Raw genomic sequence first — 25,326 nt, forward strand, 5'->3', positions numbered from 1 at the left:
GGGGGAGCAGCATTTGCCACAGTCGTAAGGCAGTACTCAAATGACAGACTGGAGCTGTGTCTGTCACTGGAATTTATCTGCAACGGGAACCTAATGCAGATAATCTAAACAGGACATTTGCAGAAGATTTTTAGTCCTTATATTGCTGCAAGATCGAGACAATTTCAGTTCAAGTGAAAAGCCCTCATTCTGAGCCCTGTATTAACATATTTTTCATTTCGTTCTTTCCAAGTTGACCAAACTGAAAGCAATCTGCCTCAAATTTCAGAGTCAAGATTTTGTGCCAACATTAGCTATAAAGTGGGTCAACTATTCAAAGCTGGTAATTTATGTGAATATGGGATTTGTACCAATTTGTTGTTATCTAAAATGACTAATGTTTCATAAAAACAAATTTCTGCTTGTGGATTGCTCCGAGAGTGGCAAATACTGCTTTTCTACCAGTGTGTTACTCACTACTTGTGGGTGACTGGTGAATTCAGCCAAGCAGGCCTGTCTCATTCCTTGGGCACTGGTAGTTGAGGTGCAGAAAGGCATGGTTGCCCTTGAAACAATCCAAAAAAGAATTGGAGTAATTTCTGGAGTGAAAGAGGAGCTATGCCAGATGGACTAAAATATTTTTTTAGGTCATCTGATGTTGTTTAGGGAAAAAAAAAGAAGCAAAAACAAAAAACCTTTATAATATGTATTTGCAACCATAAAGCCCCCCAAGACTTTCCTCAGGGCAAGAGACAGTTTATTGTCAGGCTTGTACACCTTGAACTGATCAGTGTAATAGTGAGAGGTCCAATTGAGTGTTAACACCTCTCCTAGGTGAGCTTTGCCATAGATTTGGTCATTTTGTATCCCCCTGGGGCCCACCAGGCATGGGACTGCAGGGAACATCCCGTGCCGTGGTTCTCACCCGAGTGTGATCTGTGTGCTCTCCCTCTCCCTTCCTTTTCCCATGGCTTTCTGCCTTGGCAGCAAAGCTCCTTGCTGCAGGGCAGGTTGTGGGATGAAGCCATCTCCCAGTGGAGGGGGTGGGTCCTTGTGAGCCCTCTTTTCAGGGGTACCTGGACTGGCTGCCGTGGTCCTCAGTAGATTCTAGCACGTGGGCCATTGCAGAGCAGCAAGAAGCAGATTGATGTACACTAAAAGCAAAGGACCTTTTGGCATGCAGTCATTAGCTGCTGCTGAGTGCATTAGTCATCTTATGTCTTTCAGAAAGCAATCATTTTATAACAGAAAATTGCTATTTTGTTTCAAGTAGACTTAATTTCTATAATAAGAATAAAGCCCCTTAATTAGGGTTATGAAGAAGCAGAGTATCACGTGCTTCACAGGAAGGGCAGCAGCTGCTAAACTCGGGGAAGAGGATGGGCTGGGAAGGGACGATGGGGCTGCTGTGGCATGGTGCCGGCTATGGCCCTGCACCACGGTGGCCGCACGGGTGTCCCGCAGCCAAGGGCCTTGCGGGTGGAGAGCTGCTGTCCGGTGCCACCGGGGCAGCGCTGGCGAGGTGTGCTTGGCCTCTTCTGGCAGCAAGGCTTTTGTCTCCGTGTGATGTAATCCCTGCACTTAACAGCCTGCCCCGCACCTCTGCCTTCAGCCACTGCTCCGAAAACCCTGCTTTTTGCCAGGGAACTGGGCTGGATATTGTGCAGATTTGGCTCTGTCAGAAAAACTAATTTTGATCATTTATGTTCAGTTAGTGTGATTTTGAAATTGGCTCAACTAGTGATACTACCTTTGTTGCTAGCATCCCGTTGCAAATGACCACCTGTAGCATGTCATTTCTGGGTCTCCTCTTCGCTCACCATTGCCAGTTAATTAAATGATGCTTCCACGTCTTTAGTCAAGGCCTCTAATTAACGTGTACCTTAGGCTGATATTAGATGGAGCGGCCTGTCTCTGGTAACAGCAGGGCGTGTTCCCGTGGAATACACACTGCCGAGGGGGACGGGAATAGTGAGGGGGTGGGAGCCGCCCCGATGGGGCGAGAGAGGGGCTGAGAGCATCCTGCACACATTCATTGTCAGCCATCACCACCTAGTGGCAAAAAGTCTGGATTCATCTGCCAGTTTACATGTCTTTTGCAAAGTTGTTTTTGCCTAAAACCTGAATTTTCAAAAAGGGTACTCATTTGCCAGTCTTATCCTGGACTCGCACCAGCTTTTCTAACTATAGCTTTTATAACTATGCAAGATTTTCTTCCATGCAGAGAATCACTTCTGCCCACTGCTAACTGACATCTAAGCTGACTCATATATGTTGTCTCCTGGACACCTCGAGTGTGGCCGCATTTAAAACGGAAGTGTTTTATTTACGATTCGCTCAGGAAGTGAACTGCCTTTGACATCACCCAGACTCACATACTCAGATTCACAGCACCAATCCTGAAATCCACAGAGATGGGTATCTGTGGTGTAAGTTTTCATCTGCTTACATCAAAGGAATAGAAACCCCTGTCCCCAAAATAAAAGATTATCTGGTTCTTCTATGTCCTTTAGTGGAGTACCCTAGAAAACAAAGGTGGTGATACTATGTGGAATTGAGGTGGGAAGGGCACCTCCATTTCCTCATTAAAAAGTGGTTAGCAGAACTAAGAACTTACTGAAGGCCACTAAAAGAATAAATGGGAATAGAAACTATACTGCTGGCCTTCCTGGTCCTTTCTTTAGCACAGGCTATGTCTGCTTGAACTGTCTCAGTTGCATCTTCATTTTCATTCCCCCCACCCATGCTTCTACAATCTTAAACTTATGCCTCTCCCCTGGCAAATGTTCCTCCTTGTTCACTTGGACTCAGGATTTTGTCTTCTGCATGTTGCACTCAGCTGCTCCCTTGGAAGGGAGTCTACAGATGAAATCTGGATAACGTCTGGCAACATTTTCTTTAGAAAGGGACTGTAATAGAACTTGTCACCGACAGCTCAGTGTACTCTGTGGCAATTAAATAACTGACAATGGAGTTATGGCTCCTTCATTTAGTTGTAATTATTCTTTTAATTTAATTACTTCCTAATGGATAAAATGTTTAATACCCTTAAGAGCTACGTTGGCAAGGTGTTTGCTAGTGGAGCAGTCTCTGCCCCATCACTGAAATAGTTGGCTCCCAGCATTGCTGAAATACTCCTCTGCCTCTGGGGGAGTAGGATGAGCTTGTGTGGGCTCAAAAACTGTCCTTTGAGATAGTCCCTCTGTGCCTTTTAAACTCTGTTTTAAAGCTGCTGTGTGCAAAAGGGTTTTTCAACCTACCCCCATGCCGTCCCTTACCCCATATCTTCCTAGGGTTGGTGGGGAACCTAGGCTGGCTTGGGAAGTGCACAGCCACACTGGCAGCCACAGAAGAGTCGTGGCCCTTGTCACAGAAATGGGTTCAGCTCCCATAAATCCAATTTGCTTCCCCTGCCATTGCCAGGCTTGGGTGATGGCTAATCCATCCCTTGGTTCCTCAGGCTAATCCCCACAAAGGGCTTCTGCCCAGGGGTGGCCCCAGCATAGCTTGGCACACGCACCATGGCATGCCCTGGCAGCATGCAAAACCAGTGACTTCCACGTGCTCCTCTTAAACAGGTGCCTGCACAAAGCTCAAGAGGGTGGGATAATTAAACCATGCCATATTTAGGAGGTCATCTCTATAGCCTGGATCTCAGAAGGGTTGGTAGGCAAGGCAGGCTGACAGAGAAACAATTACAGGCTCTGCTGGGTGCGTTTCTTAGCGTGAACCTTGTGCGTTTGGGGTGATGCTGTTTCATGATAAAATACTCCAGTTTTCCTGCCTGATTTTTTCTTCCACATGAGAAAAAAATTTTAAAGTATCTTCAAAGCCTACTATTTTCTGCAAGGAGGAAAATTTTCCAGAAATTTGCTATAGACAAATAGTTCTGTGATGCCAGAAATGATTTTTCAGGGAAAGGTATATATGCAATTCCTGGACTAGCTTGTTGGTAGTTTTATTTTGAAAAGTTTGTTTTGGGGTTTCTATCTAATAGCAATAGAATATTAATGTAGAGTAAAATCAAAGCAAAACCAACCTTCTTTTGGTTGTTTTCTTGACCCTCTCCTAGAGTGTACACCTGAGCATGTATGTGTGTTGTTCATCTGACCAATATTCAGCCTCCCCTCTCTTACAAAAAGCACCCCACTCAGTGCTGACTGGTGGGAGAAAGAAATCCCTTCAGGAGCAGGGGTCTGTGACACCTGCCTGATCTGTTCTTCAACAAAGGGCAAGTACCATGTGTGTAACATTTGTTGTGAAAATACTTCTAAAGTGTAGGACACTCAGCCGAGGTTACCCTGGTTCTCCAGCTGAGGGGTGATGGGCTGCAGATGTCCCCTCAGAAACACGCCCCTCTGACCTTTAGTCAGTCCACCGCCTGTTTGCCAACAGGCATGAGGAGCACGACTGGCGACGGGCAGACTTGTCCCCCGGGCAGCGCAAAGCCGGCAGAACAAGTGGGAATGTGCCACCTCAGTGCAGCAGCTGCCCACGGGCTGCCACAGAAAGCATTTTGCAAGTGTCTCTGGTGCCATGCAGTGACTTATGAGCAAGCTGAAGTTCAGGGAACACACCTGCTGCATGAGCCTTGTCTGATGTTAAAGGCACTGAGGTAGTAGAAAGAAGGAGGGAACTAGGGTAGGGAAGCAGACAAAAAAATCAGCACAGTTCTGTAAAGGAAAGCATTGCTGTGGGAACTGGCTGACAGTCAGTGGGGTGAGAGTCCAGCACAACTGCCAGCACCCAGCCAGCTGCCATCAGTCACTGAGCAGAGACAGGAGACAGCAAGGACTGGGGGCACACAGAAATCCCTCACTGCTGACGAGCCCCCACAAGCACAGGTTCCCACTGTAAGGCAAATAAGTATGGCTTGAACAAATATTGTGAACAGAGTTTGGGGAATTTCTTGGAAACCCTAGCGCTAAAGTCTACTACTTTGAAGCTAGTAATTGGGCTGCAAAACATATGTGTAAAGTGTGATTTAAGGACTGAATGTGTCAGGCTGAATCTATGATGATGTTCTGTAGGTCAAAGCCTCTAAGAAACAGCAGAGCAGGCAGTAATGAGGCCCCCATCCTTTCACTGCTGCCTTATATGTGACTCTGGCTTTCCCTCATCTCACACCAGCGCACACTAAATTCCTCCAACCTGTCACATTTATCTTTGAAAGTGACTTCTCTAGGAAGTGGAGTATCTCTCTTCCTCTTTCCCTCTCAGCTCAGAAAAGCCTGTTCCATAACATTCTAATGAACTCAAAATTTGTTGTATATACTTTTTCCCATGATTTTATGAAAAATTCAAGCCAACTTTTACCTGCTTGCAGTGCGAGATGCTAGGACCAAGACAGTGAGAAGGGAAAAGCTTGTCAGACCAATGACTGCATTTAATTTATGCTGCTTGTTTCTCCTTCTCCTTAGAGAGATGTACAAATGAAAATTCAAGAGATCAGAATAAAAAAAGCATGGCTAGATAGAGGGTGGCATTAGCAACAGAATGGGAAAGGACATTTTGTTTGTGTTGCAGCAGGATCTATTTTTAAGAGCTTCACGTAGTAAAATCTCTTCTGGGATTAATTTTTCTAAAAAACAATAAAAAATAATGCCCAGGCTCACTGCAGAGAGCACTAAATAGTCCACTCCAGACACTTCAGACAGGATGTATGAAAACAGTCAGCATTAGTCTGAGGTAAGAACAAATAGAGGCAACTATCTGATGACGCAGAATAACGAGAGAGAAGAGCTGGATTTTGCTCAAGTAGCTTGAAAGAGGCAGTGGCATTGGAAGGATTATTAGGGATGATAGAAGTGACGATTTGTTTGACCAACGGTGGCCATCTCTTTGAATAGGAATATCCCATTGAATATTTGCAGTAACTCTCCTTGAAACAAAACAAATGTGTTCAGATCTTCTCAGGGTAGGGGGAGGCTGTTCTTACTACTGAGTCAGAGCTGGGGGCAGGGATCAGATGTCTTTAAGTGCTCTGAAAACATGCTCTCTCTTCAACTGGCAGGAGCGTCTCAAAGTGATTGGGTTTTTCTACATATAGCTCTAATTAAAGGTCTGCCTTTCAATTAGTCTCTTGTTTTCCTGGCCTATAATGCCACACGTCAGTCAGAACATTTTGTTGTAAGCAGAAAGCTCACCTGTAAAGGCCCAGCCAGTACATATACTGCTCTGAGATATTTTTAGTAGTAAGTGAGGTGGGATTTAAAAAACTTATATGGGAATGAGGCATCCAGGTCCTAATGAAATTCACTTTGATGTGAGCATACAACCTATTAAGGTGCCTTCAAATCATCTCAAAGGGCAAAACATGGGAACTCTTGCTTCAAATTCATTTTCAAGGGTGAGAGGTCAACTTTCAGATGTAAAAAAAAAAAAAAAAATAATTGACGTTAAAAAATAAATACAATTGACAAGTCCCCACAGGCTAAAACTGGTTATACTCAGCCTGGTGCAGGTACCTGTTCTTCTCAAATACTGTCTCTGTTAATGAGACAGGAACCTGGTTCCCCCATGGGAAAACCTCTCTTTGCAAGTCTAACCAGGGAGATACCTGATGAAATGATGGCTCTGCAGCTGGCAGTGTGTGAGTGAGACACCGTCACTGACATTCCCTGGGAGCCCCTCTGCCCTTAATTTCCTTTGCCTGACCCTTCCCTCCACTCTGCCTGTGCTTTGGGCAGGTTATCTGTCCCTGTGGGTCAGCTCCAGAATGATTTTCTAGCAGCATTGCAGTAGGAGAGCAGCAGGTGACACATGTGAGCTGTGCAGGCGAGCTGCAGCAGCTGTCTGCAGGTTAACTGCTGGGAAGGCTCACAGCCCGACTTCACTGCCATGATTATCTGAGGGATAAAACAAAGTCCAGGCTGCTGCTGCCTGGCTTTTTCTGTGCTGCTTCAGCTTTTGTAAGAAACAATGTATTTGACAAAGTCAAATGACACAGTAATTGAGAAATATATCTTTATTATTAGAATGTTTATTTTCTAAAAACTTTTATCTGGGATTACAGTACAATCCAATTTCTTTCTAATTAACTAAATTGGCATTTGTTTAGCAAGTAAGTGTAAATTGGACTTTGAAAAATTTAAAACCATGCAACTTCTCTTACTCTTTTCCTCTCCCAAAAGGAAAACTCACAGTCAAGATTTTGGCATGATAAATAATAAAATAAACATCTCATTTGTGAACTAGCAGTTGCATTTAACTTTGGTGACTAACAGGGTAGATAGGCATTTAAAATATGCTTTCAGTGTCAAGTGGCTAAAGAAATGAATTCATATATTTTACTTTATTATCTAATGTTCACCTTTGTTATCTTCAAAAAAGGTCCTTTTTCAGGTTTGTGGAAGGATGTGGGAAGCAATAGAAAAAATCTTAAGAATGCTTTAATTTTAGCTTGCCTATAAAAGTTGTTGTAGCACACAATCTGACCCAAGCCCATGCAACACAGTGAACAACTCCTTTTCACCACACACAATGCCTAGCATGAGGCCAAGTGTGGCCTTGTGACATAGTTAAATAAATACTGAAATATTATTACAACCTAAATACCTGAATTGTTTTCACACTGTGACTCTCTACTGAAACAGTGTTGAGAAACTTTTAAACATATATTTGATTGTTCCATATACACTATTTAAAATAAAAGTGAGGAATAATACTTTTTCTTCTCTCTGCTACTTTCTGGGAGCTCTGTACCCTGACAAACGTATGACATCTGTAGTTACCTGATCCTAGCTGACTGGTTGGTCATCTTCTGCTTTAAAAATATTGCAACTCAGGTGCTTATTGCAGCAGTAATCATAGTGATACACTGTCTTTTAATATTCAGTTCTGCTTACAGACATAGTTATAAAAAATGAAAAACATTTTTCACAAATCTTTGTACACATACTGTAAAAATCACCTTCCACATAAACAATTTACATCTGTTATGAGCATTTAAAAAATAAATCACATAGACCTGTCTCACCTATCCTTTCTTTTTCTTGAGAAAACAAATCTTATCAGTAACATCATCAGGATGTTCCTATCTGTAAACATGGCATGAGGATTCATGTTACCAAAATACTGTACACACAAAAAAAAATCATCTTGATAAATAAATTCTCTGATAAATAATGATCCTTTTAATTGGCACAAACCAGTGTAAACACACACATTTGTGTTCTGCAGTCATCTCTAACTGCCTTGCACTTGGGTTCTTAGTTCAAAGTCAGTGATCTCTCAGCCCTGTAAAGATTCTTCAGAGATAAAAATGTGAAGGATTTGGGTTATAATCATGGTTAATTTGGCCTCTCATGCCTGAGACCAAGCACAGAGATTGAACACAATGCCATGCAGCTAGACACTGCTTTGGCCTGTCACTTGCTGCACCACAGCTGCTAACCTGCTGCTGGCACTTGGCACTGAAATTCCTCCTCTGGCCCAGTTTGGCCTGTGCTTGTCAGGGCAGCTTCTGGTCTCCTTGTAAAGGAGAAGCCCAAACCACCTCAGAGAAGCCCAAACTTGTACCAAATAGACAACATGGCTGCTGGCAGGATGAAGTAGTTTGATGTATTTCATAAAAGATGGCAATGTACTTATAGCCAAAAACCCAGGACAGCAATCTAGTGCTGTAAACAGCCTTCAAACGACTTTGAGTAGGCCTTTTGCATCTAAGTATGTCTGTTAGTCACTGATCTTACACCTACCTAAGCTGAAAGATTGAGTATTTTGGTGCTGATTAAATGGATTCCTCTGAACTTCAGGAATAACACAGATGGAAAATAAATTACCAGTTGGTTAGAGCATGCTGCCACTAAAATAATTAAACACACAGCCACAGTACTGCCCAGCAAGATAACTGCAGTCATTTAAAATAAGCTCTATAAATGACTAAATAAATAAATAAATAAATACATGAATAAATAGAAAAACCTCCATGTAAACTGAATGTCACTTCTTTTATAGTGCCCAAAGAGGGAATGTCACAATTAATAATATAAAACTTCCATCTGTATATATTTCTATATATTATATCTGATATGTTTTGGCATGGCCAGATGGATAGGAAAAAGCAGGATGACTAACTTTGTTCAATATTTGTTGTGTTGAAGCCAAGTTCCTGTGTTGCTGAATATTGCTCACCGTTCCTATAGCGGTTTGGCCTTCTTACCCATCTTTGATTTTGCACTCACTTTCCTGGCGGAGCAGACTGGCTCACCCTTCTTTTGTGCTCTCCATATTTCTCTGGGGCAATCAACAGGTTCATAGAAGCATTTCATTGGCTGCAAGCTGGCTTTTTCATCCTTTGCTTTTTTCAACAGGATCCTTCCTTTTTGAAAGGAATGAGGCTTTGCATCAGGGATGTTATATGAAGTGTGTTGACTCCCTCGGCTCCTGAAATCAATAACAGTGATTATTAACAACTATTAGTCTTGCAAACTGACAGGTCCCCAAAATACTCCAAACCTTGACAATTTTGAAAACAAAAATAGTCTTGTTTTACAGAATGAGGTTGCATGTTAAAAACAGAGTTGTAAGATGAATTACATTCCTTAGTATTCAAAAGCGTTCCTCATTAAAATAACCCCTAGGTGTGTTTCTGGTGCACTCTTCACGTGTGCTCATCTACACTTTATTCTGATCAGCATTCTGCGATTTTGGAGTGCTGAGACCTTACTGAGGTCTATACTTGTTGATCTGCAAGGATTTTAAAGATGCACATGTTCACATTCTGCGAAGAATCCCTTGGTCTTTGGAAGAGCACACAGCACCAGTAAGAGTAGAAAGTAGGCACAGGAACTGTAGGGACTTCTTTGTGCAATCTCAGTGCTGCCCTGGACTGCACCCGGGCCCCAGGGAGCTGCTGCTACAAATGGCCAATAGCTCAGGAAACTCTGTGCTCTGCCTTTGTGCTGACCACCCACCCAGGAAATTTTAGCTTCCCTTTTAGGCTTTGATTTAAAACAGGAGAAGAAGAAACGGGAATACAAAAACTGGTGGAGGAAGGGTATGAAAGCTTAAAGGCCAAAGTAAGATGAATTCTTTGTTCTCTCTGTGATGGTTCAAGCCTGGGAAGATTTGCAGAAATTGGTGAGCTCAGGTGGAGTGACAGCAAAGTGTCCAGTGCTGCAAAGGCTGAACCATGCACTCTGAAATATTACATCAAAACTGCAGTTCCACAGTTTAGCTAACATCATTATAGTCCCTTTTAACATAATCTTGAAATGTTTTGCAGCAGATACATGTAGTGTAACAGCAGAACTATGAACGTAAGGCACCAGCTCATGTCTACCCAGCTCCTGTGACTGAAGTGAAGAGCAGATGTGCTGATGTATAAGTTGATCTCTTAAGGGATCCCATAGGACTGTTTTCCATAGCTGTTATTTCTGAAAACCATATATCTGTAGTATTACTTCTTCTGAGAGTTAAATCATATTGCAACTTGACAAAGCCAGTTTTGGAAAAAGCTGTGGTTACTCATGTGTGTACAGTGTAAACCCTCTCCTGCTCTTTAGGAAGAGGAGAAGGGTGTCATGGAAGTCTGTATTTGTTGGTAGGAGGCAGTGAGGGCCATCTGACATTGTAGGAACTAAGCTTTACCTATGTAACAGCATTACCTGGTTGGCAGGTTTGCTAAGCTGATTTCACTAGGGGGAGGTTTAGGGGGCTGAAATGCTGTGCAGGTCCAAGCTGGAGCTTGCAGGCACTGTGCCATCCTAGCCTGGTGTAGGCCTGGGCTCTGACCACTTGCTGGGGTTTAGGAATGACCTGTGTAAATGCACAAGTGTTGGCCACTCCAGTTTACTATCAATTCTTGGGTACTGTTTTTTACAGTCCATTACTTAGTTGCTGTTTAAAGATGCAGTGTTCTGTTTTTCTCAGATGTTGTTATGGTGAAGAAGCAACATCTTTTACTCCCAAAGCATATGCAGGCATTATTGCAGGTGATGTTAGGCAGTTCTCTGCTGCACTAAATGAAGCTACTAAAACCAGAAGGTCGAGGTCAGTATGATCTGAGGGGCTACCTAAAGGGGCTTAACTGTACTTAAACTGAACGACTTTATGGTAGAGAAGATGGATGTCTGACCCCAATCCACAGTCAGGGTAAGAAAGGACCCAGGATGGAGGAAGATGCAGGTCACTGCATGTGAAATGCAAAGCTGCCAGCTCCAGATGCAGGAAATGCTTTCTCACTGAAAGCAGCAGCTCTGCAACATAAGTGACTGTAAGACAGTCTGAACTTCTCCTCACGTATATTCCTAATCCGTTGTGAATGGAGCAGGACTGGTGGTGGTGCAACGGGAGAAAGTCCTGAACTCGTGTCCCCACGAGGAAAGGCTGCCCTGAAGAAGGGTGCACTGCCTGACTGCCACTTGGCCAAGCAGCACGTGATGCTCCAAACCACCTGCTGGGACTCATGACCCAGTCACAAAGACATGGGAGACCAGCCCCAATTAGTTCTGCTGCTCCCAGGACAGCTGCTTGAGTAACCTGAGATTGCTAGTGCCCATGCTTTGTCAGGGCACTTGTTTGGTTGTAAGATTGTTACTGTCAGTTAGGAAATGACAACTGTCTCTCTCCTACCTATAGGATGTTAAAGACATTTTCAACTGAAACTTGGACTGTGTGAGCCAAAGAGATTCTACTCCTGTAGCTTTGCAACAGGCTATTACAGTCAGCAGGAAGGAGTAATTTGTTTAACAGAAAATTAGCATTGTTTATTTTCTTTAGAGAATATCTAATTTTAGTTTAGTTTTAGCAGAAATCTGTTTTTCCTCAATTACATGACATAAATATGACATGTAGGTCATGTTAAAACATGACCACATGCAGGTCCCAACCTCTAAGGTAAAATGTAAAAGCAGGAATGTAAGCATGTCAACTTAGTGTATTTAAGTTAAAAAAAAGGAGATATACATACAGGCATCTGGGTTTCTTATTTAATGAAATGTCTGTAAACTGCAATGAAAACAAAAACAGGTTATTACTATTAAATTTTCAAGTAATTAAAGTACAAGGATAAAATATACACAATCTTTAAAATTGTTTTTCCATTCTCACATGCTGTTAAAACTAGAACATTCAGGAAAGAAACCAAAGAAGCCACCTCTTTTACAGATTATTACTCTTCCATCTTATGAACATGTTTTTTAAATTCATAATGTGTGAGTTGAGTTGTTAGTGGTTGGATTTTTCCCATTATTTTTATTGTAACTATAATCAAAGTATATTGCTAAAGAAGTGTGGGCTGAACAGAGATCTTTCACATTAGATTAAACAGTCTGGATACAATGAGAAGTAATTATTGTGTTCAAGATAATTAATAAAGGGCAGTGGCTGAATAAGCTGAATGAAATTAACTTTCTTTCAGATCCTTTAATTTTTCAGTGATTCATTTCATTTACACAAGTGGCTAGGAAACTCCAGCTACAAGCCCTTGGCTCTGCCAGACTGGCACTGAAGGCTGGAGGGTGAGGACACAAGCATTTTTCTCCCCCTCCTGCAAATCCTGAGACCAGCTAGGGACAGCATAGCTTCAATGCCAGGCCAAATCTGCATGACTTCATTTTTTACAGCAGTTTGGTTCACAGTATGGAAACACTTTGTCTAGTCCCTCTTTTGGTGGGGGTCAGAAAAGGAGGTGTTTCATGCCAGCTCAGCTTAAATTGATTTTTTTTTTTTAATACTAAATAGGTCCTTTGTATTAAGCTCTCATCAGAGCTTCTACACTGAGCCTTTGAATAACATTTAATGAAGTCACTGAGACAAGCAAGTCAGATTTGGCATCTGAAAATGATTATGTTCATGTAAATGTTCCTTCTGTCCCTAGTGTTGTCCACACTTTGCAGATGGATTTTTGCCCAGCCTGACTTTTCTTGTCATCTATCTTGGTTGGAGTCTGGAGCCATCTCATGCTGTACTTTCCTGTACCTCCTGAAGGTCAGGATGGTCAATATTTGGATGGATGACCTTAGAGGAATGCTGAAATCACCCAGAAATCAGGGTAGGTGCCTTAAAAATTGGAGCCTTCCCCAAGGGACACTGCTGAGCCTGGCATCACAATAAACACATCCAGAGCAAAAGAGAGGATTTAATATTGAGGCCCATCTGTACAGTGCCCCACAATCGCCTCACAGATCCTGTCTGAGATGCCTGCACTGGATTTCAGCTCATCTATGTTTATTCAGGTCTTACCTAAAGCTTGTTGTCTTCCTAGTAGCTCTGGGAACCTTTCCTTTCCACCACTGCACACCTGTTCAGTGCTGTGCATGATCAAATGCCTTCTTCTCACATCCCAGGGTGAGCAACTACTTAGCACAGGGTATTCAATTAAACTGAAATGTTCCTTGGAAGTGCTGTGCCTAAAACTTGTCATATAAATGTAATACATTGTAGGAAAATACTGAGTTTAGGTATTAAAAATGAGGGCTTTTAAAGAAATAATGTATTTTAAAAATAATGTTCTTGGATTTCTAATCCATGGGATATACACCTGTGGGAATCTATTCACCATTTTTCTAAGAGCCCCGTGATAGGTGACTGCCAAAGGCAAGATGATTTGCCAGCAAGCTGATGTGTCACCTATAAGGATCTATGTCTTTCCTGAAAATATTCAAGCATCCCAAAAAGACTGCCAAATCACATTAAAAAAAGTGTTCATGGCAAATGCAACAGCAGTAATAGCCAAAGCTGGAAAAAATGTTAAATATCTATCAAATATTTCATTACTCTCTGCTCTCCTTTTACCATCTTTGGCTATTGCTGCTCTTATGCTCTCAGCTCCTTTCCCTCATGTACAGTGGCAGTCTAAAACACAAATAAAACACACCTAAAGAAACATTTCACAAATGCTCTTCTGCCTGCAGTAGCGCTTAGCCTGAGCCACTGAGCCCACCCATACTCAAAGCCCAGAACTCTGGCTCCAGGGGGAGGGTGACAGCAAAGGGAAGGACTCTGCTGGCTTACCACGTGCTCGCTGATGTCAGTGTGGTTGCACACCATCTGCTGGTTTTGGTAATATTCTAGCTGCCTTTCTGCCAGATCCACGCGCTGCAACAGGTTCTCGATGAAGTGCTGGAGCCTGGCTTTCCCCCGCACTTCTTTTTCTGCTGCTTCTTCCAGGAAGTGGTTGAAAGTAACAACTTCTCTGCAAGAGGGAAACATTGCAAAGAGGCCACATTTAGATAACAGCAGGTCCCTGGTCTCACCTTTGTCAAAATTACTAGTGCTTCTCTAGTTTGTCATGGTGATAGCCTGCGGTGCTAATTACTGTCCTCCATCATTATCAAAAGATTTCCACTTTTTTGTGGACAAAGTGAAGATCTGGAAGCCTGAACGCTGAATTTAGGTTTATGAGCAGTGGGTTTGGGGTGGGGTTTTTTCACTTTATTTGGTGTCTTGGAATTAGTCTTTAGTGGACCACAGGGTAAGAAATATCATTAAGCATCACCTCTCAAAATATCTGGAGACAGCTGTATCTGCTTTCTCTTTTTTTACTTAACCATGAGAATATTAGCTCTGAAACATGAAGAGAAACAGATGAACTGCCAAATTTATCTTCTCATTTCATCACAATCTAACAATGGTCACCTAATGTTGCTGCTGGGGTGGTTCCTAACTCAAAAGAGCTACTGTGGCCGTTGAATTTAATTTTAGCTGCAATCCTGCAAGTATGTCCAAGTGTGGTGTTATGACCTGGAGCCAGAAGGAGCATGGTAGATTAACAGATAATCTACAGATTATAGACTAAGGAGTACATGTGTAGGAAGAGCAAGTTTTAGGTAAGGAGTTTAGGAATGTGTCTTGTCTGGTAACAAAACTGGAAGAAACAGAGAGCACCAGTGAAAGCTCCCAGCTGAGACACTGCTCATTTCTAAGCTCTCTGCATAATTACTATCAGTAAGTAATCAGACACCACTTGGACCTCCAATATCAGAGGGCTATTTGGGTGAAAGAAGTTTGGCTATAGAACGAAGCATATATTACAAAAGAAGACAAATCCGAACATGTAGGACTCCCCTGGTTAATAAATGCCTGGATAAATATATTTTACTCTGCCAGTGAAGCCATGTTAATTTTTGCTTTGTACGAAATGGGTGGGAGTTGAGGGAACCAGTGCTTGCCAAATGAGAAAGGGCATGATTGTTCAGTAGAAATACATTGCCTGAGGAAAAAGCATTTTAAGTAGAAACTATGAAACAGTTTGTGGCAGAAATAACCTTTCAGAGCATAGCTTATTTATAACAAATCCAAAGTTTCTCTGCATTTTGTTGTTTTAACTCAGCATAGTTGTAGTTAATTGGTTTGATGTAATACAGTTGTTTCAACAGTGAGCTGCTTTGGGCTATGTCAGGCACGAGTGGTCAGCCATGGAAATTCACCACCTAGGATTCAGGCTGAGCAGAGTTCTGTTTGCATGGCTGATTAATGGTAGGAATGAGGTAAAAACAAGCACATATTGTTTGGATGAAGAACATGGATGAGTATTAGTTTATACTAACTCACCCATAAAATCTGGCTTAGGAAACAGAGAGGTAACTTGTTTGTTAAGCTCAGCTAATCCATTTCATTTTGAGGCTCTAAACAGTTTTAGTGATTATTAGCTTACCCAGAGCAACCTGATACTAGAGAGCCACTGAGGAATGCTTAGGGAGAAGCCAATCTAAACTCATTAAGGTCCTTTATAGGGCTTTATTGTCACCACACTAACTTGGTTGACTTCATGATGGTTTTGGGTTAACATAGGAGCAACTTGAAGTCCTTGCCATTTCATCAGGGTCCTCTTTTACAGGGGACAGGGAGCTCAAAAGGGCAGCAACTCAGCAGGTTGGCTCCAAATCCCTCTCCTTTTGGTAAGGAAGAGCTGTGCACAACCTGGCAGGCTGCTGACCCTCCAGTGGGAAGGTGGGAGAGCAGGGAGCTGCCAGCCTGGGACACCATGAGGATGTCCCTCCCAGGGAGTCAGTCAGCTTCTGAGTTTTGCTACAGCAGGATGCCACAAACATGAGTAACTGGCATTTTTTAAAGGGTGGTAGTTTCAAGAATGCTAACATTTGTAATTATCTCAGCAAAGGTAATTAATAAAAATTCATTAATTGCCTGTTCTATGGCCCAAATAATCTCCAACAGATTTTCCTTTCCTACAAATTTCTCATTAATATGCTGTAAGGAGGCCAGGGGGGAGCAGAGCGTTTTTTTTCAGGAAGATTTAGATGGATTATCAGGAGGAGAAGAGACTCATAATGTCAATAAATTCCCTAGTATTGTCCTTGCTTTCTAGACTAAAGGTAACTTGGCATCCTACATGCCATTATTTGTAGGAACTGTTATCAGCAGCAGTAGCAGCATATCCATAACTTCTCTCTGTTCAGCTGCCTCTGTACAGCCTAAGAACCTACCTTTAATAACTTTAATCTAAAAATTTTCCTTTGGGCTGAAATGCACTCAGTAAATTCCCTTTGGAAAGACAGGAGCCAGAACACACCCACACATTAGGGCTCTGTCACACCCTTGCACTGATAAGCAGCACTCCGTTAGTTCAGCTACTTTCTTTGTTTCCACTTCATTCTCATCTCTCAGAAGAACAAGATCAAGCCCTGAGGAGTGACTGCTAATAAATAAGTCTCTCTGCTTGCTCCAACACTTCTTCCTCAGAGAGCTCACTCCATGCCCAGCTCTGCCTTGGTTACCTGAAGGGAGTTCCCAGAATTTTTACCCTCCTACCACTGTGAACAATAGGAAAATGGTTCAAAGAACTCCTGTAGCTTCCTGCAGCCGCTGTTTAGCTGTCTAATTGTCCTTCCTGTCTCTTGTAGTTTGCCCAGACTTTTTCTTAGCCCTACTGATGACCCTCTCCATTCAATTTCATTTCTGGATACCTGTGATAATTTTTTGCTTATGTTCTTTATTTTACGTTCAACTTATTTCTCCAGACCTCTGCCAAGTTTTGGAGGGTTATGTGACAGGATTTCTGTCTTTCACTATTCTTATGCTTGTGGAAGGATGGATATTCACAGAGGTCTGACACTGCTCTTCATGAAGTCAGGGGGAAGCTGAAGCCATGAATATTGTGGGGCCCACTTGGTAGAGGCATAAACCAGAGCACAGCAGCATGGGCCCACTGGGCTCTGTATCTTGACAGCACAGCCTTGTGAGCAGCGTTCACATGAAACAGGAATAATTTTGTTAAAGCCTGGCTCAGACCTGAGGTGTTGCCCTTTCTAACAAGAGGTCTCTGCTACCCTGCACTGACTATTCTACATCTGGAGCACTTTCCTATATTGAGGAAAGGTTACGTGGAGTTATTAACTTTCCCTCAGAGCTCCTCTGCTCTCATCATCATCTCTTTACCACTCTGCTCTGCTCCTCTGCCCAGCACCTCCTGCACCCTTTCACCCAGCTCTGCACCCTGGCACTTGCTTATAGGGGTAAGCAACAGATCCTGACACTGCATTTTCTGAGTGGTGTAGATGATGCTCAGTGCACCCTAGATAACTTAAATTTCTGTAATCTCATCTGTTCACAGTTTATTATACCAATACTAAGGTATACTCTATGCAAAATGTTTACAGGGCTGTGACTGGGCAGCAGGGAGAAAGGTGGACTTCTTGCTTTGTCTTGGGGGGTGCTCCTGTCAGATGAAACCTTTCAGGAAGAGGGAATTGGTCCAGCTGCCTGGAGAGCAGGAGATGTATTGTGCTGCCAGCAGCAGGGTGAGGCAAGTGAGAGGGAAAGACAAGGGGGATGCAGCCTGGGAGGTGTCCAACAGGAGCAGGAGATGCCTGTACTACCAGAGTGTCACAAAGGAGCTCTTCCCAGAGCCAGAATTTATTGCAGTACAGCAGCTACATCAGAGGTGTTCAGCTGAAAAAACAAGTGCAGGGGGAAGAACTCATTGTAAGTAAGACTTGCTGCCAAAGCTTTTCTTTTAATCTGACTCTGCCAGGCAGTTAACTTGTTAAATAGAGTTAACTAGACATAAGTGGTTTGGCATTTTGCATCCCAACAGCAGCCTAGCTCAAAAACTTCTTTATGGAGGCTGTAACCATGAAACAACTTGAGATGTGGTAAATAAAGTTATAAATCACAGGCTGACTAGGTGGCATTTATTCTTCTCCCTTTACCACCAGATTATTCAGCGCTCCTTTAGGATGAGCGAGCTGCAGTTCTTGTTTACTGGAGCAGTTGCCAGCACGGGGATCCTGGGATATGCTGAGTGCTCGTATGACTTTCAGCAGCTAAGCTTGTGATACACTGACTAGGTGCAGAGGGTGGGACAGCTCCAGCTCCTTAACACCTGACAAGAAGGGCTAATGAGTTCTCACATTGCAACCAAGCCCTCCCACGGATGCATAGTGCTGGCCCCAGGACTGTGCACAGCAACAGACACCTGCAGCTGCTCTGGAGGTGGAGATAAGCACGAGGCTCCATGCAGGTTTTGCATCCAATATCAAATCACTTCAAAGAACCACATTTAGCATAACTCTGCCTAAAATCAATAGAAAACCAAGCACATTATTTTATCTGAAGGTGGGAAAATTCCTACCACAGTAAGTAGTAAAGTGATTTACTTGTCAAAATATTTAATATATATATTCATTAAGTATTAATGCCACTGACCTTATCCATCACCCAACTGGTGTTTTTGCCTGAAGGCTGCTGTTATTCATTAGGTTGTGGTTTCACATTACCACACCACTAAAAGCACATTTGATTTAAGAGATTCACACCTCCTCCCTCAGAAAGTTATTGCACCCATTCAGTGGGCTGTGTTCTACATCTGAGCCCTGAATTTACTGGGGTGACACAGAAGATTTTAAGCTTTATTTCACAGAGCCATTCTATGGGACTGTCATGCTAGGCTTAAACCTGTGCAGCTGCATGGTGGGGAGTAATCTCTTGAGTAGGAAGATGAAAGAAAACAGGAAAGAGGGAGCAGGATCACCTAAAACTGAGGGTGGAAGAACAATGTGTAATTGTAGTTGTACTCTGCTTAAAGCAAATCAAAACTGTTTTGTGGTACAACTGAAATCCCTTTTTAAAGGAAAGCTGTTTTAAATCACAAATTGCAGTGATCTCTAAAAGCCAACTCTTAATGCCATTGTCAAGATGTTATCTGCACAGATAATTTAATTAATTGCAAACTTAAGGTGAAGCCACTGGCAAGAATAACTACTGCCCACAACAGCTATTCTGAATTAATCCTTGCATTCCAGGTTATGTCACAGCAGAGGTATGATCAGTCTCAAAACAAATGCTTTAGACTGGTTAGAGAAATTACTGTCAGAGATAGTACTGGCAAGGTACAACATTAATGATCTTACTCTGTGATTAGGAGACTAAGTGAAACTGTTCCAAGTTACCATTGAAGGTAGATTCCAGCCAAAGACCATCACTTCTTACCCTGTTCAAACTTACTGAAAATCAAACTCTACCAGTTTCAAATTTCTTACATAACATCCAGAAACAAGCCTCTCAGTGTCCTCTAGCAGTTAAGTTCATACCTGCTTTTTGTTTCAATGGTTTTCTTGATATCTTACTCAACAAAGTCTTATGCCCTTTGGGCATGCTTCTGTGTTATCTTTAAGGTCACAGTGCTCACTCTGAGTTGCATTCTTCTTCATCACACATTGAATAACCCCTTTCAGGGCACATTTTCTAATTAAATAATTCCTTTGCTCAGCAGCTTGTGCTTAGAGTAATAGCATTTCAACTATGTATTAGTATAGTCAGTGTTGTACCTCCAGCTGTCCTACCCCTCAGCAGAGTTCACCTCCACGAGGGCCTCACACCAGTATCAGCACATACCTGCATGCATATTGGCACTGCCGTCTTTGTAAGGAAACAAAGAGAACATTTAACTAAAAAGGTGTCTTCATTTTTGTCTTTGTTGGACTGCTAAAGGCCTTATTTAAAACAAATAAAAAATATTAAACTGACCAGTCTAAAGAAATAACCCCACTGATCCTACAAGCTCTTCAAATGGGCAGCCCTGTTCCTGCTGATGGCCTAAAGCAACACTCAGATGTTTCAGGGAAGGTGTTTTCTTTTTTCTGCTGCTAAGAGGAAAAGATTTGCAGCTACACTAGCTTAACACCAATGCTAATTTTAGGAAAAGTTATCCATATTCACAAAATTGCTTATGGAAAAAAAAATCCAAAGAAACTGATGAAAGCATTTATTTCTGAAGGTCAGCAAGTATGAAAGCTGTCCCTAAGGGATGCCTTTGACTTTCCACAATCTGCAGTGAGAACTGCTTCTGCAATTTCCATTATGCAGTCTTGTTTGGCTTTCTAATCATCTGGACGTCTTCCAGAAATCAAAGCCAAAGTTGAGATCCTCCTTTTTTGAAGGACAGTATCTTAGCACACCAAGAAAGTTTTGAACACACAAAGGATTGAATATATAGACAGGTCTCAGAGTTTACCAATGGCCCATGAGAAAGCCAGACAGGTGTCACTGTTGTTACCAAAGTCGTGAATTATTTCTCTACTAGAGCACATCACCCAGTGCCTCCCTGCTGCTAGAGTAAAGCTAACTGTCCCAGGCATTTTTAAAGAATCAACTCTGAAAAGCTGCTCTAGAACTATCAGTCCTGTTCTTACAAAGCATTTTTTATACCTACCTTCCTTATCAATTTGCTAATTATACAACGACCTTTCAGTTGGAAAGCCAAACAGTACATTTTTCTATGGCACTATCCCTTGTTATCCCTCAAGATGGGAAATGCAGGAATCATCTAAATATGAAAAACCCAACACACTTCCAGTTTTTCCTAAGTGAATTCAACCTACTCTTTCACCCTGCCTACCCTCCCAGTGTCCTCAGAGTAACTTCAGAGGCAATGCTGTGGGGCTGGGCACAGACACAGGCAATAACATATTCTGACTGCCCTCCTCCCCCTTGGTACTCAGGGCTGCAATTCTTCCATCCTACCCACTACCATGCATTACACACATTTACCTTTAGAAATTAACACACTACCGTGTAAGAGCGGTTCACTCATTCCTACTGCTGCACTTGCTTTCAAGTCTTTTTGTTGAAAGTGGATGCAAAACCCTAAAAAGCAATACCCTGTACTCTGTGAAGTCTCTTGTGCAGCTGCCTCTTTTGCTTAGTGTTTCTAGGCAAGTAACCTTCAGCCTTCCCTCTAAGAGCAGCTTAGGAGCTCCTTGTCATTTGTTTATGCATTCACCCTCCTCCTTTCACGACAAGAATTCTAACAGCAGTCATCTGAGCTCCTGCCCCTTTCCTGAGCCTGGCAATGTACTAGTGTGAAGGACATTTTCCCACTTCTCCTCATTCTGTATTGTTTTTTCTGGCCTCAGAACACCAGCCTGACACTGCTGCTGGTAAGCAGTCTGCCAAAGAGCAAGTGGCCTCTTCCTCATTCCTTTTCCTAATACAGTTAAAAATCACAACTTTAGCTGTTTTTTTCTTTTCAAAGATCAGTGTCCTCTGCCATCCTCCCATATCACACCCATTCTTTCTACCCTGATGACTCAATTGCCCCTTTCCTCTTTTCTCACAAGCTCTTTTCTTCTACACCACTGCAGACCTTTGAGTTTGTTCCACTGAATGGTTTCTTTCTCCCTGTTTTTCCTTTTGGGATCCTAGTCTTGATTTTTAAAAACACACTCTGCCTTTAGATTGGGGTAAGATTCATGCCACTTAACTTGAGATACCTTAAATTCTGCATCTAGCCTAAGACAGCTGCTCAGCTGCTTACCTGAGGTCTCCTGGTAGTCTGCAGAGGGAAGAAGGACCTTCACAGAGCAATCCTTCCACCTCTAAGATACTTTTCTAGAGGAAACGGGATGAGTCACACTGTGAAAGAGCCCAGGAGGGCAGTCTGGCTAGATGGGAATACCAAAACTGCTTGAAACTATGTTATCTTCATGGCTTCCCTCCAGCATACTTTCAAATCTGCCTCAGTGACACTATTCAGCTTCACCTTAAGTCTTTCAATCTTCTCTTCCATGAGGATCACCTCATACTTTAAAATCAGAGGTTCTGTTGAATATCCCTTCAAGGAAGATCTGAGAGGCTCAAATCCCACCACCTTTATGTATCCCCTCTTCTGGAAAATCTATAGCTCTGCTTCAAGATATATGGCTGCTACTGATGTGGGAGCCATCTCATCTTTTCTTTCTTGTCCTTAGACTACAGGAAGGAATGATGAAAGCCCTCCAAACTTCCTACACTGAACTCCTACACCACCTTTCTTATTTCTTTTAAGATCAGTGTCATGGCAACTACCATTTCTCATCTTCCTTTTGTAAGCTGATGAATTGGTTTAGAAGCACATCATTACCAAGGCTCTTTATTTCCATTTCTCTAAAATAAGTTGTGTTGCTCTGAAAAGCCTGAAAGGTTTCAGCAAGTGCTGAATAAACTAAGTAGTTCATGTATAAATTATATATCAGCTATCACTACATTTTTAATGGATGCATCATGAATGTATTTTTAGATGGCTTAGGTTAGTCAGAACTCTGGCATCTGCTTTCTAATCCCATATAAGTGATTCCTGTTCCACAGTTCTGTGTCCATCTAAAACACCAGACATGAACTACTTGGACATGGCCTTCTCAACACTGTCTCCAGTAAAGCTTCGTTGATGCACAGGAGACTGTGGCACTCCACAGGCTGACCATGGTGGTATGGCTTAAGGGAAAAGGTGCTATTAGGTATTCTCACATACTTCATCCAGACTCATCCCCCCATATCTTCTTAAAAAGATGATGCATTAAAGGTGTCAGTGTAAATCACACTTGATGAGAGCGTCTACTTGTCTCTACCCCAATGAAACCAGAGGCCCAACAGAGGCATTAGAAAGTGTAGAAGTTAGTCACTGGGGAGCCAAGCGTGGAAGCCACCTGCTCAGGGAGCTGTCCCCTGCTCAGGGAGCTGTCCCCTGCCCCATTACTCACTGGGGAGCCAAGCGTGGAAGCCACCTGCTCAGGGAGCTGTCCCCTGCTCAGGGAGCTGTCCCCTGCCCCGTTACTCACTGGGGAGCCAAGCGTGAAAGCCACCTGCTCAGGGAGCTGTCCCCTGCCTTGCAGAGGACATGGTCACATGGGCTATAACTCTAGCAATACAGCGATCTGAAGCTGGTGAGCTCCAGGCCCTTTCATAATCAGCAAGCAACTGAGCCATTCCCCGTCTTCTCCCCCAAAGGCTGTCACTCACGCAGGAGCTGGCCAGCCCTCGCCAAGCCATCGGCACTCGCCTCCCCACTTACTCCTCTTTCCGGTGAAGCTCCTCCTCGGACTCGCTGAGCCGCTGCTTCAAGGCTGCGATCATCTCCACCGCCACATCCACCTGCCTGCTCAGGGCCCGCTCTCGCCGCTGCACCTCCTGCTTCTTCTGGGACAGCTGCACGAACGCTGCCCGCACCTCCAGCAGCTCCGCCGTCTTCTGGGACAGCTCTTTGGTAAGCTTGTCGATCCGCTTCTCGATCGTTTTGTCCACGGCCTCTACCATCCTGTTAAACTTTTCTCTGACGTGTGCCTCGAAGGAGGCTTTGGAATCAGTGGCCGGGAGGCCGGGTTTGGAAACCTCGCTGGGAGACTCAGCCGACACATAGTTGGCCAGGTAGGAGCCGGGCCGCTCCGCTGCCAGCTCCCGCGGCTGCTCGCCCTTGCCGCTCCCGCAGGACGCGCCGCCCAAGTTCAGGTAGGGCCCCGCGGGCTGCGCGGCAACGCCGCCGGGGCTGCCCGGGCTGCCCTGGGCTGCGGGCTCCGGCGGAGACACCAGCTCCGCGTCCTTCAGCGGGGAGAACAGGCTGCTCCTGGCCAGGAGGCTGCTCTCCTGGAAGCTGTGGCTGTACTCCAGGTGCACCCGCAGCGAGGAGAGGCTCCGGAACCTGGTGTGGTCGCCGCATCGCGGGCAGCGGAAGGGGAGGCTGACGCTGCCGAGCGGCTCCGGCCAGGGGTGCCCGCCTTCATCCCGGGCTGTCTGTTGCATTCCTCGCCGGAGGGAACAGCCCGTGTCCGCGCCCCACGGGAAACTTGGGAAACTTTCCCGTTGATTCCTCAGGGGTACCGCGCCATCTCCGCCCGGGGACGCGCCCACCCGGCGCGGCGCTCCAGCCGCACGGCCCCGCCGGCTCCGCTCGCCTCGGCGCGGCTCCGCTCGCCTCGGCCGCCGCCCGGGCCTTGCCGGAGCGGAGCGGCACCGGGCCCCGGCTCGGCGCGGGCCTCGGCCGCCCGCAAGGTCGCCGCACTCACCCGACTTGTTGCTGGTGGCGGCAGCGGGGCGGCGTTTTCAGCAGAGCCGTAAATCAGCCCGCGGGGCGGGGCGAGGATGCGGAGCGGGGAGCGGCGGGGACGCGGGGATGCGGAGCGGGGAGCGGCGGGGACGCGGGGATGCGGAGCGGGGAGCGGCGGGGACGCGGGGATGCGGAGCGGGGAGCGGCGGGGACGCGGGGACGCGGAGCGGGGAGCGGCGGGGACGCGGGGATGCGGAGCGGGGAGCGGCGGGGATGCCGAGGGGCGGGGATGCCCGGCGGGGGTTGCTGCGGGCGGGCGTGGGTGTCAGCAGCCGACGGGGGCACGATCTCGGGGCCGGAGTCGCTCCCCTCCCCGGAGCGAGCTCCTCCTGACCGGCCTGCCGTGAGCGCCTGGCCGGGGGCGTTCGCGGGTCCCGTCAACACAGCAAAGCAGCGAGTGAGCTGCGCGGGGTGTGTTGGGGTGATGCTGAAGGAGAACGCAATTTAAAGCACTTAAGCAGCAAGACAGGACTGACACGTGCAAATAAGTATAATGTGGCCTTGGCTTTCAGGGAACGTAATTATCTATGTGACTTTAAAACTATATTTAATAGCCAGAAAGTTTTGTGGGGTTTTTTTTGGTTTTTGTTTTTTTTTTTTTTTTTTTTTTTATATGACCCCAATGTAGTCTCAGTATTTAGGGAGGGGAAGCAGTAATAATAGTACTTCCATTTAGAATATGACAAATGGGTGTCACAGTCACAGACATATACAACAGTTTGGGCTGACCTTCAAAAACCTTCTAGTCCAATCCTCCTGTAATAAGCAGAAATATCTTCAACTAGATCAGGCTGCTCTATGCCCTGTTCAGTGTGACCTTGAATGTTTCCAAGGATGGGGCATCCACAACATCTCTGGAAACCTGTGACAGTGTTTCACTGCTCTTATTGCACACAATTTCTTCCTTATATCTAGTCTAAATCTACTCTGTGTCTAAACCCATGTGATTGATGTTAGAGAGCCCTGCCAATACATCCTCTGAATAGGGAGATCTGCTTCTTAACATGTTTTATGCCACAGATATGTGTCTATTTTATACATTTTTGGAAACATGAGCAAGGCTGATTGTAAAGTAGCAGCCTTTT

The 25,326-nt window shown here is 44.3% G+C and overlaps 1 protein-coding gene across 1 annotated transcript; it reads right to left on the bottom strand.

The window, feature by feature from the left end:
• Positions 1-6,931: 6,931 nt before the first annotated feature.
• On the bottom strand, positions 6,932-24,232 carry ZNF365 (zinc finger protein 365). Its single transcript, XM_068197104.1, has 4 exons — positions 23,213-24,232; positions 13,939-14,119; positions 11,894-11,931; positions 6,932-9,366 (listed from the first exon to the last, which is right to left on the bottom strand). The coding sequence occupies exons 1-4, from the start codon at positions 23,935-23,937 to the stop codon at positions 9,120-9,122; spliced, it is 1,191 nt and encodes a 396-aa protein (XP_068053205.1). The 5' UTR covers positions 23,938-24,232; the 3' UTR covers positions 6,932-9,119.
• Between the last annotated feature and the right edge of the window lie 1,094 nt (positions 24,233-25,326).

Source organism: Anomalospiza imberbis, chromosome 8 (genome assembly GCF_031753505.1).
Source record: "Anomalospiza imberbis isolate Cuckoo-Finch-1a 21T00152 chromosome 8, ASM3175350v1, whole genome shotgun sequence".
NCBI lineage: Eukaryota > Metazoa > Chordata > Aves > Passeriformes > Viduidae > Anomalospiza > Anomalospiza imberbis.